Raw genomic sequence first — 15131 nt, 5'->3', positions numbered from 1 at the left:
TTCTGATCACGATCGGCACCAACAACTCAGTTTTGATTTGATGCTTTGAATATAAATGTTGCAACTGAGCTATCCAGTTTGTTGTTTATTTCTGAGAAACTCAGTCCACTGTAAGATTGTTTGGTGAGTTGCTGTTTTGTTTGATCTCAGTAATGTAATCCCATTGATGATTTGACGTGTATGAATGGGATAATGTGCACCAGTTCTCTATTTGTGCATTTTACAACTGGACCATCTGACCAAATAAACTAAACTCTGGAGCTCTCTGAAAGATTTGGGGGATTTTTTGTCAATCAACTGAACTCTCATGATTACCACTGGTAGCTGTGAAAGAGTAACTGTTGCTGTCACACTGTGGCTTTATGAACGAGTTATTTGATATTAGTTACGATGCAAAAGCAGTACAGAGATTTAGCTGGAGAGCCTAAACATTTCAGAATTCATTTCACATTTCCCTATTCATGCCATGTCTGACATTGAATATTAGTTTCATGAAAAAGCAATCTGTGTTTTGTTTTTTGCCGACATGTGCCATGTTCCTGTCGTGTGACTGGTTGAGTGTTTCCCTGCCTCCCTCTCTCTGCCCCCTCAGGTTGACCATTCATGCCGAGTGTCCTATGCACCTGGAGGATTTCCCGATGGATGCACACGCCTGTCCTTTGAAATTTGGAAGTTGTAAGTCAGTCCAGATGTTCACAACAAAAACACAGACACAGTGATGACTGTTCTTTGCAGGTATTGAGCACCTTTCATGTGCTCCACACTAAAACCTCAGAGGACCAAAAGTGCACTCAACATATCGATCTGTTCCTGTTGAATAACTGTCATGAGAAGGGTTTCTTTTTGTAACTTACAAGAATACTCGCCACTGGCCTCAAGTAAGAGTTCCCCTGACCCATCCTAAGAGTAAACAGCCATGAAGCTCTAAGAGGCTGAACTTCAATATTGAGAGGCTTTGGGCTAAAGGCTAACATGCGATGTCCGCAATAAAAATATGAGCTACTGAGGTTCAGCATCATGTAATCTTGAACATACTTAAAGTCTGTTGGCAGAGTTTCTCCACAGTTCACTCCAAGCAAACTCAAATGCTGCAATGCTCTGAACATGCCTTGAAATCGTAATCAGGCAGTGGAACAGGATTAGTACTATTGTAAAACATCTGAACGTGATTTGTAAATTCTTATTTGAGCTGGCAGCAGTCAGTTTTTGATATGTTAATGATATGATAATGTTTAAAGTGGAACCAGACGTTCCACACTCACAGCACGCCCACCTGGCAGGTAGGAAGGCTTTTTACAGCTGCACGCTCTGGAGAAGATGCTGGTTTCATTTGCCTCCTACGTGTTTTAACCAGTTTTATTTTAGTTATTTTTTAAATGAAAGAAAATGAAAGTTTTTGTTGCACTTTCCCTCTAGGGAACAAAAGACAAACTCCTCCTAATCCTGCCATCAAATATAGTGTAAACTTGAGTTTAATATGACTGCCATTAACTAACATTACTGCCCCCGAACACTGATAGTGATCCTGATGCTAATGTTAGGTAATGTTATAAGCTAATTTTAGCTAATTAGCAATCAACTAAGCTTTGATGATGAATTTCTTGCTATTCACTTATTGACCCAGCAACATCAAAAATACATGAAGCTGTCTGTATTTTTGTAGGCTTTCACATTGGCTGTGGTGTAAGGGGATGGATTTTCTCCTTAATATATCCAAACAGCAGAAGTGAAGTTCTTTGTTGTTTTTAGTGATTGAAATCGTGTTGTGAGTGCTGCATAACGGTAACAAGTTCCCATGGGTTGTTATACATAGGCTATAAGTCAACTTTGGCGAGACGAGAGCACATTTCAAAAGATGATGATAACGTATGATGCAATGTAAGTGGCCTTAAACTTGCATATCATAGAAGTACCAGTTCCATGTTGAACCAAGTCAACCACATGAGCTTAAAGCACAAGAAGAAGCCAGCAGACACAGACAACAGGCAGTCTCACTTCACATAACTTCCCAACCTTGTTAGTGATGTGTGATGATACCAGAGTGACGAAGGTTAGCTGTATGTCCAGACAAGCCTCCATCACGGCTAATAACAGCTGCGAGGGTGGAGAAGATATACGAGGGAAGCGTAGCAGAATTGTCCAAAACAGCGAAGTATCTGTTAATAGAGAACATGGACAGCTCTCACCACGGAGTCATAAGTCACCACCGGTTGTTATTTCATTCAGAACAGGGATTTGAAGACTGCTGTCCTGCCCCAGTTTAGACTTGAGGCCTCAACTAACTCAATCAGAGATCATGCAGCAACAGAAAACTAAACATACACACTTACAGGCACTCAAAGGCTTTCATAAAACAAGGTAAGATGCAAATCAAGTATCACAAGGGGCGAGACGGAAAGGGAATAAAAGTGAGTCTTCATGTATTTCTTAAAACAGTGAAGAGAATCTGTGGTTCTTTTATGTAACAGCAGGTTGTTCCACAGTCTTGGTGCAGTACAGAGAAGGGATCGTGGGATAGTTACAAGTCCTTGATCTGATGAGCTGAAGGGCCTCTCTGTACTGTTTGAGGATAAGAGGCCATAAAGAGCTTTAAACACAAACAAGATTATTTTGTTAGGAATCCTGTACTGAACTGGAAACCAGTGCAGGGGTACGTATGTGATCCCTTTTTGGAAGTTGGAAGTCGGTCCAGATTTAAGTCAGAACTAGAACAACTGTCATTTCCATTTTAAAGCCACACTTCTAGCTCTGCTACAGACTGATAATCTGTATTATATAATTATACTCTGCTACAATTTTACAGGACTCCCTTGTAAAAGAGATTTTGTATCCCAGTGTGAATATCCCTGGTAAAATAAAAGTTAACTCAAAAGATTGTCATCAGTTGTTTTTTTTAAATTAAGTGGATGGAAATTGTGAATCACTGCTGTAAACCACATTGGAAAAATCTTGTATGTAAGGTTGTTCAACTTTACATCAGCTTTTTTTTTTGCTACTTCAGAAGATTCCTTCAACAGTGGGGACAGACGTGATAAATGTTAAACCCCTAGTGCATCATATGTTCATTTCTAATCAATTTTCTACTTTTTTTTTCCTTCTACCATCTCTCAACAATCCAAGATGCTTACACAAACAACGAGGTGATCTACCTGTGGACTCAGGGAGACGAGCGGTCCGTCGCTGTGGCAGAGGATGGCTCCAGGCTCAACCAGTACGACCTACTGGGACACGTAATTGGCAAAGAAACCATCAGTTCCAGCACAGGTAACTTGTATGCTATCCTCAAGGCCTGAAGGCAGTAAATCTAATACTTTCAAGCAGATTTAGTTTTTTTTGTAGGAAGATAAACAAAACAACACAGCACATTAAGTTTGTAAGCCTGAGGTGCGAGGATGCTCAGCTAAGCGAAACTTCACTACTCTTTGACAGATCTTGTGGACACGACACATTTTATTTTTGATAGAGGATAATGCAAGCAGTGCGGAAAAATTGGATTATCAGGGTATGAAACTCCTACCTGTGAAACATAAACTCTTATTAGTTTATCTGCATAAAATGAGGATTTAATCGAATGTATTTCCTGTATTTCTGTCTACAAATACCGGCATATTTGTGTATTTTTTTTTTTTTTAGAAACTAACAGTCTGCACTTTCCTCCAGTTTGTGTCATATTGGATTCAGCTTGCATTATTTGGGTCCCAGGAGAAAATGATGACTTCTCTCTTTTCTGAAAACCATTCAGCAAATTTTACAAAGATAATATGGAGAGGTGTGCCAGAGGTGAAAGTCTTGTTTTCCATTCAGGGTTTATTGGGGCTATAGCCTAGAGTCGACTTTAATAAGCACAAAATTAAAAGGGAAATGTGCCAGCTCATGCCGTTGATTATGTATTTATTTGATCTGAAACTCTCTTCATTCAAACTGCTGCAGAAACCTTTTGTCTGTCGCACACAATCACATCACTCGCTCTTTATTCCCCCTGTAAAGCCTATGGTAGCGCCTTAACATAAAGGGCTGGAAAATAAAGCTAAAAGCTATAACAACGAATAATTCACAGCAAATATCTGAGAATATATAATAGAGTTCAACCACCTCCGATCAAATTATGTGATTTAACTATGTTTATTGGCTGTTATCGTGTAGAAGAAATTATAAGTTGCTGTATAATTGTGATAAAGATCATCAACATCAATCTCCAGCTTCAGATAACTGAAGAAGGCTGAAGTTATTATTAGTGCAGAGCTATAGATAAAAGGTTGCTTCAGTGGCGCAGTAGGTAATTACTGAGAGTGACTGGCTTAAAAACTGAGCCACACTGGCCTCTAATTTTCAGAGAACCGGCCTCTGTTGTGAAGCTGCACTCTGAGGGTGAGCTGCACAGTCAGAGTCACACACGTCCGTCAGATTTTCATGTGCGTTTGAAGACTGAACCGCTTTGTTGAACGACACCAGGGATGTTTACTCGGAAGCAGAGAGTGTGGTAGCTGCTGAAATAAGAACACTTGTGTAACTCTGCAGAGACACTTTCCTTGAGCTCATCTTTATTGTTGTGCTTGTTTGGAGGTGAAACTTTAAAAATCGATAGAATTGCAGAAGTATTAAGAAGGAGAAACACTAACTTAAGTCGGGCTACAAGAACCAGAGAGAGATTCTTTCATAAACTGCTTCGGCTCTAGGATGTTAGAAAATCTAATTTCTTTAAACTTTAAACTTAATGGACTACGGTGAGTCGAGGGAACGGGAGGATTTGAGACAGTTCAGCTCTGCTTAGAATCTGCTCAGAAAAATGCAACACCTCGGGGAATGTGAGGCTGTTTTTCTCATATCTTTGCGACACAGGTTACAGACATGGCAATGAGAGCTGGTGCTTAGGGGAACTGAGAGTTTGTCCATTTGCTGACATCACTGTCATCATCCGAGCTAAAGGAAACATACAGTATAAAGTTAGCATGGCTCACGTACATATCCTTTACACCTACAGGAAAGAGCTTTGAGGAAATGTAAGAATGAATTTGAAAGGTAAACACAGCGGCTGGGCATTAGTTGTTCACTTCTCCTCTGTAGGCTACACACTTTTCAAAGTTTTCCAGCCGTGACAAATAGAGGGGATGCACGACTACATATTCATTTTATTTGTATCAGACATTAAAGGCGTTTCAACTAAATATCAGCATCAACCGCAAACGTACCATTCTGCATACAGAGTGCAAAGATGAGGCGTTAGGTCCCATGGCCACTAACAAAGGTAGCATTGCCTATTTTCTATACAAAACTAATGCAGTTCAGCATTATCAGGTCTCAGCAGCCTGAGTATGTGAACGCCCTATTAGCTGATTTCTGACACTGCGCTCACAGCGTGTCGAGTTTCAAAATCCTGCTCGTCAGTGTCACTTCTCCAACCACTGAACCATCAAAATCGAGAAGGGTCAGTGAGGGTATCTACTCTGTCAACAACAATGGCAGATGAGACAATCATCTCTTTTTTTCCAGCACTTTTTATCTTATGCAACCACTTTTTCTAGGAAACAATGTCCATGTCTAAATCTGCCACTGATAGTCCATGTGTCAGACCAGATTCAGACCAGAAACTTGGTAATCGTTTTTGAAAATGTCTGTAGGTGATGTTTTGGTATGATGGACTTTCCTGAGTGGCAGCAGTGTCACGGTAACCAGCTCATGAAGTAAACCACCCCCCAAAGTTAAATGCATTTTTAAGACGTAGTCGCATACCCTGGTTCAGGCTCAAGGTCCGGACATGTTTTAATATTTAATAATATCGTGTTTATCCTGTTTTGTATATTTTGAAAGGAGAGACTTTCTACAAGCTTTTTTTTAGCCCTCTGGTTCCTTCTAAACATTTTTATCCTAGGTCAAGGTCTCCTCTCAAACATGCTCTCTGATTTCTAGCATTTGAAGAAAAGCATGGTTGCCACTTTGACATGATGACTAGCTCCCTTCCTAAAAAAGCATGATTGTATCCTGAGAGCCAAAAAAGACCAACTCAATTCTTGTTGTGTGCATTTTTTATTTCTTCTCTTTGGAGCTCCAACGTTTTTGCTTTTTATTACACAAAGTGCACATCATCTTCTGTGGATTATTCCAGAGCACATGGATTCTTTTAACAACATGGTTTAATGAGTCATGTAAGGGACTGAAAACAATCCTATGAAGCACTTTGATGGTACATGTCCTCACCTTATTAGATATCACCCTGAATATTTCAGCTCATGTTTCTCCTGACAGGGCTTACCTGTATTCATTATGACCCTGTGTTTCTCTCTCTCCGTCTCTTTCTTTGTTTCTCTCCTCTGCTTCAGGAGAATATGTAGTGATGACAACATATTTTCATTTGAAAAGGAAAATTGGCTATTTTGTGATTCAAACCTACCTCCCGTGCATCATGACTGTCATTCTGTCTCAAGTCTCCTTCTGGCTAAACAGAGAATCTGTTCCTGCCCGCACTGTATTTGGTGAGTGCCATCTTGTGTTTACATTACAAAGCCATCAATGATTAATAGAGCATGTTGGATCATTTAGAGGAGCTTCAGAAGAGATAGGAGATGAAATGTTTGGATCTGTGTTTGGTTTCAGTCATCAAATGATGCTGCAAAAACACGTCTTAAAAAAAAAAATGTTCCAATTAACAACACAATGTTCAAATAGCACTTGGTGCATTCAGGTGCACACAGGCATGGAGGTGTTGTTTATTTTTCCAAAGTTTTTATCACAGTATTGATAGTTCCCACCACCTCTGGAACTGCAGACACCCATTCATCACAGAGAGAATGTGAAATTGAAAATGTGTGGCAGGTGATGGATGGAGTGTTGCATCTCTTGAAAACGATGTTCAGCTGCTTTGTCAACTACATAAACACAGTAAGACGGAGTTGAAAAGTCATTACTCACTCAGCTCGAAGAAATGTAGTCAAAAGCACACATTGGTTTTAAAATCATGGGGAGAGAAAGCTATAATTGACTCTGCAGAAGTGGAACAAAGTATGTTCAAGTAAGTTAGAAGATTGGAAAAGGGTCAAAGCTTCCTAAAATTATCCCAAAAAGAGATTTGATTCATTTGCCTTTTTTATGCTTCTGTATGATTTATTAAAATGTGCAAATAATGTGCTAATGAAATTAATTCATAAACAAGAGAGCTGCTTATATGTCCCATTAATAATAGATGCAATTAGTCCACAGAGCACCCTTCATGTCAAGAACAGTGTGTCTGCTCAGATCAGCCTGTACTCAAAGATAAGACCTAATTTGTCCTCCTCTGTCATCCTTAATGTTGTTGTTGTTGCATAAGCTATCAAAGCGCTCCTTAACCTGTGTGTGTGTGTGTTGCATATTTTGCATTTTGATGTGAACAGATCTGCATGAAATGTAGCACATGTTGTACAATAGCTGCTGAAGAACATGCCAAGCGCGATGATCTCATGCTGAAGAGGAGCCGTGAGAGCTTCCTTTTCCCTGATTATTCCTTTGAATAACAGAACGCAAGTCTCCTTGAAAAGAAACATCTAAAAAAAAAAAAAAACATTTGGTCACAAAATAAATTCAATCTGAGACAGCTTTGTCATTCACATGACGAGAGGAGCTGTCATCAGTGTCATTCTCTGTGTGATGATTGAAACACTGACTGTGAAGGACACAGCTCCTAGCAGTGTTCACATCTCGTATTTGTTGTTCATGCAGTCGCATCGATCAGCTCAAATAAGCATCTTTTCCGCGTTCCAAGCATTTATATGATGTAACAGTTGGCAGAAATTAGATAGATTTATCCTTTCTGTTCCCTGCAAGACTTTTAAGACGGGTTTATAGCCATCATTAAATACTTTTCTTGGGGGTTATGAGGTTTAAGAGCATCATATATCTTATTTAATGCCCGATTTATACCTTTATTTACTTTATGAAGTCCTCATTGAAATTTCAAGCACTTCTATGTCCTGAAAGTATTCAGTGGAATCTTTTAAATCAAACACAGCGCACGTTAAATTTAGCTAGTCCTCCAAACTGCGGCGCAAGAAATCAAATCAGTCTCTGAAAGAAATAGAATAGTTACCTATCAATCTTTTGTCACAATCTATAATTTCTCACCCATGACATTCTGAAATGAGTTGACCTCTATGTTCTGCCACACAATACTCGTTTTTCTGAGCCCTCTGTGTATCTATTTTCCATCAGAGGAGATAGGCTGGAACAGATGATGTGATTGCTTTTTATGTGCTTGGATGGGCGACCACTGTCCGACCCACATCTCATTCCCAGCAGCACTCAATTTGAAGGCGAGGAAGTGAAATTATTGGTGAAAAGTTTCAAAAGTTTATACTCCGAGGGATCGGGATATCCAGATTAATTAATCTTAGTGGATGGGATCTCACAGTGAGATGGCTTTGCCTAAATGTACGCAGACAACAGCTCGTCCGTCTCTGTTTGTGTTTGGGGCAAAAAAGGACATTCTGATTTTTTACAACTTGGGTCTTACTGAAGTTGTTTTTAATATTGTATAAAGTTACAAGTTCTAGGCCTTGAGACTCCATAAAGCAGAGCTGTAGTCTGGCATAATAAAACCCATGTGTCAGAATGGTTTCAACCAAAATAAGGCCCAAAACATTATTAACAATGGTTCATCGCATCAATAAAGTAGCTCCCTTATGTTTGAACCTGGAGGCATGACCTATTGTTCTTCAGAAGTTTATGCACCAGTGAACTTTGTCAGTGTTATGTATCCCTACTTTCTGTTTTGAAACAGTAGAATATGAAGTTCAGGCTCTGCATTACAGTGGACCATCTTCTTTTTAAAATTATATATTTAAACTTTAGTTGAACTGAATAAGCACCAAAAATAATTTTGATTTGTTTTGATGATTGCCCTAAATTGGAAAACTAAATCGGACAAAGCTTGAATATCAATGCCAGAGTATATATGCTGTTTTAAATTCCATGGAAACAAACTCAACTATCCACCAGCTACAGTATGTTATTTAGGATAAAATGTATGTCACTCATTTAGATTATTTGTAAATGTAAACTATCTATTTGCCTCTATTTATAATAATAATATATTTGATTTATATAGCGCTTCTCTAAATACTCAAAGACGCTATTCACATATGCATCACTGCAGTGTGTGATGCCAGTTAGACACCATAATCTATCTTGCATCCATAGTAGTAAGAAATTGTCTAAAATGCATAAAGAGCAAGTTTTCTAATAGTAATTCACATTTATTAACAGTATCAACTTTGTTATAATTCCTATATTCATTTTATATGTCAAGCCAAATTTCTAAACTTTTCAAGGCTGCACACAGATTCCTTGGATCCTAAATCTCTATTTGACCGATGTTGTAAAAAACGGAATTTCCCTTTAACTATTGCTCTTTGTACTAACATTTGCTCTCATCCTCAGGGGTCACCACTGTCCTAACCATGACCACCCTGAGCATCAGTGCTAGAAACTCCCTTCCTAAGGTGGCCTATGCCACGGCCATGGACTGGTTCATGGCTGTGTGCTATGCCTTTGTCTTCTCTGCCCTGATTGAGTTTGCCACAGTCAACTACTTCACCAAGCGCAGCTGGGCATGGGACGGCAAAAAAGAGGGCATGGAAATAAGGGTGAGTGATTCTTGCATTTTGTGCTGCACCACATTAACAACCATAAAAAAAATAATCCTAATAAAACAGAAAGGAGCTTCTGTCCTCCTTTTCTGCTGATTAAGTGCCAGATAAATCCTTCTTTTCCTTTTGATTGGATAACCATGTTAAAACGCTGCTCAGTGGGTCCTCACTTTACACCAGAGTAGCGATGAGGGCAAACTGCACTTTGGAAACACTGATAGAAAGTTCCCTCCTTTAAGTAGCCCGGAGTACTCTATAAAGACTGTAAAGAGGGACTTTACTTATTCATTAACAGCCAAATGGAACAGGGACAGAGGGGCGGAGCAGTGAGAGCAGAAGCTGAGGTAAACTCCCAGAGACACTGGCCCTGATTTATGACGGCAGCATATGTTCAAGTCTCACCCTAAAGTCACTGTAGGCTCTTTTTCTCCAGAAAAGATGGCGTCCCCACATCCAAGCTATACACACACTGATTAAAACCTGAGTGTGCATTATTTAAAATAAATCACCTGACGCCAAAATGCCTATTTTGAGCATTTAATCCAATATATCATAGCTTACATATTTCAATTTTGTATGCTTATAAGCATTTTAATTTGCGTGTGATTATAAGCATGCAAGACATTTATTCATGTCCTTATCTATTTTAGTAATCTAAGAACAAAGTCGTTTTTCATGGCCGAGTCATTTTAAGAACTGTACTTTTATTTGGAGGACGCTTAAGAAGATACTTTTCTCGAAAGTTTTGATGAAGTCACATAAATAATAACGGATAAGGTTCTCATGATAACCTCGGCACTTAAATTTATCATGATTTCTATGATGTTTTAAAGCTTTCCGAATAAATTAAGCATATTAGAGGCATGATATGGTATCAGAGCTGGCATAGAGAAGCAATGAGGAAAATGTAATCACTGAATGTATGAAATAAGCTGAATTCATTCTGACTTTACTCCAAAGAGGCCTCATTTATTCCAGTTACTGATAATAAGACTGACAATTTCAGGTGTTGATAACCAGCTGTTTGATTGACAGCGATGAGAAGCAGACTATAAAATATGTTTACCAACTGTCAAAATACAGATTTACATTCCATGAATAATTGAGTGGTGTGCCCAGATGGTTTTTGAGTTCAATTATCTCCACAGATTCCACCATAGTGTCGTAAGGTGTCAAAGAATAGCATCAGATTTGATTTTGTGTACAATTTGCAGAACCACATGTGGAGTTTACAAAGTCAGACTGATTACTGGCAGCAAGAGAGCTGGCAAACACCACCATATGTTTACATTTTAGATGTCAGCAGCTTAAATAAAAGCAAAACTTTGCTCTCTTCAGTCTTTAGCTGTAGACTAAATTCAAATAACAAACCAGTGAAAGAGGCCTCTAAGGGTTGCGTGATGATATCTGTACATGAAGGGGATTTATGGCAATGTATAGGTGGGGGCGGGGCTTATTTATTCTAGCTGCTTTATTGCACGCACAGAACATGCAGGAGCGACATGCTGTAAATTTGTCAAGCAGAGTCTTAACAATAACCAAAAACAAAAATCTTAACCATGAGAAGCCAAGAAATTTGGTCGGCATAGAGGGTGGAAGCAGAAAGAGCAGATTCTGATCTGTTGGCTTTTCCAAAGCTCTGCCCCAATGGAGACCAGGACAGTTAGCTAAAAGCTACAACCTGCTGGTGGTACGCTGCAAAATTTATTACTGAATTCAAGCAGAACACACTCAAATTTTCACTGATTATATGGAATTTCAATGCATTAATTGCAGAAGACAATACAAGGCGTTAAGAAATAAATCAGATAAAAGCTGAAGCCTGAAAGGAAGTGTAGCACTAAGCTGGGGGGAAAAAAACAGGAACAATAAGTGGGCATTATCAGGGGTGTGTGAAGGAGGACTTTAAAATCATGTTAGGATGTTATAGGGCTTCGTGGTTGATCAATGTCAAACATTTGCAATGGATGATGTCATAGATACCAGGAACACTCAGGAAGCCACTGTTAAAACAAATGTTTGTCAAAACTATGAACACAAGAAGGCCGAGGCAAATCACTAAAGCCGTTTTCACATATGCACTCCTGAAAATATCTCGATAATTTCAGGATGAGGACTGCTCCGGATATTCTCCTGACCTGGCTGTCCACATATGCACCTCACAGCGGGAGTCTATCCGTGTCAGACAGGAGGGGGGCGGGGGGTCTCCTGAGGTAAGACGTGTCATAGAAAAAACGACACGAAAAGTAGCAGATGAAGCAACAGAGTCCTCTATATGATGCTATAATGAGAATATTTGTCTTTATATCAATGCTACGTGTAGTAGTTCAACAGAATCACACACACACACACACACACACACATCAACAAAAGAGCAGAGAACAACATACTGACGAACAGAAAAACTTAATGCAGCTGTTCAATTACATGCAGGGAGACCTTGCGGTCGCGTGCATACACTATGAGCTGTGCAGCAGTCACTGTATATAAACGTCACTCCCACTTCCCATTGGCTCGAGGTGAATTCTCCTGATAATATCCTGCTGCAGTCTCACATCAGCTCCCTCAGACTTGATGCAGTAAAAAAATACTAGGGGTCTGGCAGGAGAAACTCCGTGTGAAATCAGTGCGAAAAAATTCAGCTGTTTGCGTTCAAACACACAGCTCCTCCTGGAAATATCAAGAGTTTTTCAGGAGTTTTCTGCAAGTGTGAAAGCCCTATAATTGTACAGCTAATTAAGAATGATTGGTCTTTTCCTGAGATTTTTTTTTTTTTTTTTTTAGTCGACAACAACAACTTAGAAAAGCAGATGTGGTCTCCTAGGTTTGGTTATGGTTGTACGTGTAGGATGTCAGTCATTCAGGTCATGATAAATAAAAAGCTTGTTCCAAAGGCAACGGGACTGGTTGAAGATCTTGAAGACGTGTCATCTCTCCACTGAAAGGCTTCTTAAGTTCCAAACTATCTAATGGACAGAGCTAGAAATTTAATCCACTGTGCATTCATTAGCATGCTAATTATCAAGGATAACACCCATCAGAGTCGTTAGCTGAGTTGTTAAGGCCCTGACACAACAAGCAGACGGCAAAGAACTAGTGGTGATGAAGGCCGATGCCTTTTGTCTTGGCAACTTGAACACACCGCAATGACTACAGTCACGGCCAACCACCACATGCGTTCTTGCCCATGTGTGAGGAAATAACTCTCCATGCCAGCAGGCGACGGTCATTCCAAAAAGGGGAAACCGGAAGAGGACGAGGACGGAGAAGAATACAGAAACATAAACCGTTGTTAAAAAGTCAGCAGACTAAATGTCCTTCAAAGCGTTTCAGCACAAGGCCTTCTCCAAACGCTGAAGAAGGCCTTTTGCTGAAAAGCATCCATTGTTGATCTGCTGACTTTCTAGTCTCTCCTTTAGTCTTGTTTCAGCCATGCACCTGGAATATTGTTTACTTTTGAGCTCCTTTTTTGCTGTTTTTAATAATACAGAAGACCATTTTCACACTGCTGTCGCTCACCACTCGTTATATAATTACTTCTTTGGGAATAACGTCAGAGAAGAAGTTGAAGTCGTTTACTTGCTTTCGTCGCTTCTGTTTTTCTTCTCGTGCACTAATCCGATTAGCTGAACAGCCAATCGGAGTGTTTGCTCTCACCAATCAAGCCGACCTAAGAACGCTGATTCGACATGTTGCCCATGTCAACCGAAAAAAAGGCAGACAGCAGGGTTAGGGTTAGGGCTCCTGTCTGCCTTTTTTCACACAGGAAAAAAAAAAACAACCAACTACGACCGACGGCCGACGATCTCCTTGGTGTGTCAGGGCGTTTAACCTATAGTCGTTACTACGCTCAGTCATCTGTGGGTCGTTGGAGTGACATGTCGGGGGGCCTTGGGCTTCCGTTGTTTTTGGGAGAGAATTCAAAACAGCATTGTAGGTTGGTGAAAGATGGTGTCTCAGACCACCACCTCGGTTAAGGGATAATTTTTCCACCTTAACATAGATGGCTTCTTTAATACCTCTTTTAAACCAACGGTCTTCTCTGACCAGGGTATGCACTTTGTCATCCTCAAAGGAGTGCCCTCTGTCCTTCAGATGTAAATGGACTGCCGTATCCTCTCCTGAAAAGCTGGCGCTCCTATGCCATTGTGTAGTGGTGGTTTAGTTAGAACTGCAAAAGCCTTTCGGAGGAGAGGTGAAACATCTTTGTAATATAGAAACATCATGAAACTATTGTAAAAGCTGTTTTTCTGTTGCTTCTATCAGATATTCAACTAACACAGAGAGAAACAGATTTCTTATGCCGCCACAGACAGCGCCACAAATCTATTTTCTGTCACTAATGTACCAGCTGTTTGACACAATCAGTACACTCTTTCCATTTTTTTTTTAAAGCTTGACATTTTGCCTCTGAGTGATTGGCAGGATTGCATATTGCTGCCACAGAACTTTTCAGTCAGCAGTGATAATTTGCAGCATCATAGAGGGAGTGGAAAGGTTTTTGTTTTTTTCCCCTCTTTTTCTTTTTTCCTTTTGATGCCTCTTCTTAATGGCAACAGCCTGGGCTGCGTTCTCAGGGGCTGTGCTGAGCATGCAGTTGTCATGATAGATAAAAAAAGAATGGGGTCATAGAAGGAGACAATGCACTCCCCTGCTAGAACGAGCTATTGGAAAGCAAAGGGATCACACAACACATGCTTTTTCCCCCCCTTTTCTTTTTTCACATATTTGAAATGTAATTAAAAAAAAGGGCACACTAAGGAAATAATGTATTTCAGGAGAGAAGCCGAAGTTCAGGAAGTCCTTTTTGAAAATACAGTCCCCCAGCCATGATCAGAGGCAGGGTTTTAGCAACCGCTCTTATCGGATTCAAACGATGACTTCATTGCCTGCAGGCTGCTTCTTTTTAAGGATTAAAATGTAGAGCTCTAGACGAGTCAATGTGCACTAATTTACCTTGCTGGTTATGGAGCTTCTCTGCCATCTTCTTCCCTTTTTGTCGCTCAGCACACTGTTTGACAAGCGACCCATCTAATTAGAGCCCCTCTCACCGGCTGAAGGTGTGCTTATTGCAGAAATTATCTAGTGGTGAGTTTGGCTTGAATGAAAGCCTCCCTATTTCCAGGCTCTCCATGACACGTGATTGGACTCGACTGTGTTAGATTTGATGTGCTGCTTTCATCAGGCAGTGAAAGAAGCTAGAGCACAAGAGACTACATGACTTCTGACATTTGATCACAGTGGTTTGTTAGTGGAGACACAGCCAGCCATCATCGTTCAGTCACATAAGCATGACACTATCACTTAACTGAACAACAGGGGAGAACTTTAAATAACAAACATCAACTTTCAGAGGGAACTTGTTTGCTGCTTTTTTTAATTTTTTGTAGGAAGTTTTGCAAAACCCTTTGGCCGATTCACCATATTCAACGGCAGCCATTTTTCTCAAATGTCATGTTTTGGATGGGTGGCTCACAACCTTCCTAGTTAATATTATTGGAGCAGTTGTATTCA

The 15131-nt window shown here is 40.0% G+C and overlaps 1 protein-coding gene across 4 annotated transcripts in view; it reads left to right on the top strand.

Annotated features, from left to right (window-relative positions):
- gabra3 (gamma-aminobutyric acid type A receptor subunit alpha3) overlaps nt 1–15131 on the top strand; it is a 120980-nt gene that overhangs the window by 96781 nt on the left and 9068 nt on the right. For 2 of the 4 annotated variants that reach the window (XM_065963152.1, XM_065963151.1), the window contains exons 6-10: nt 593–675; nt 3121–3264; nt 6318–6470; nt 9409–9614; nt 11726–11830. In XM_065963152.1, the coding sequence (XP_065819224.1) occupies nt 593–675; nt 3121–3264; nt 6318–6470; nt 9409–9614; nt 11726–11830 (691 nt within the window). The remainder of the gene's footprint in view (nt 1–592; nt 676–3120; nt 3265–6317; nt 6471–9408; nt 9615–11725; nt 11831–15131) is intronic. The other 2 variants (XM_065963154.1, XM_065963153.1) reach the window with 1 other exon arrangement.

The sequence above is a fragment of the Labrus bergylta genome, chromosome 14 (genome assembly GCF_963930695.1).
Source record: "Labrus bergylta chromosome 14, fLabBer1.1, whole genome shotgun sequence".
In the NCBI taxonomy this organism is placed as follows: Eukaryota; Metazoa; Chordata; class Actinopteri; order Labriformes; family Labridae; genus Labrus; species Labrus bergylta.
This window is presented reverse-complemented; position numbering and strand designations above follow the sequence as displayed.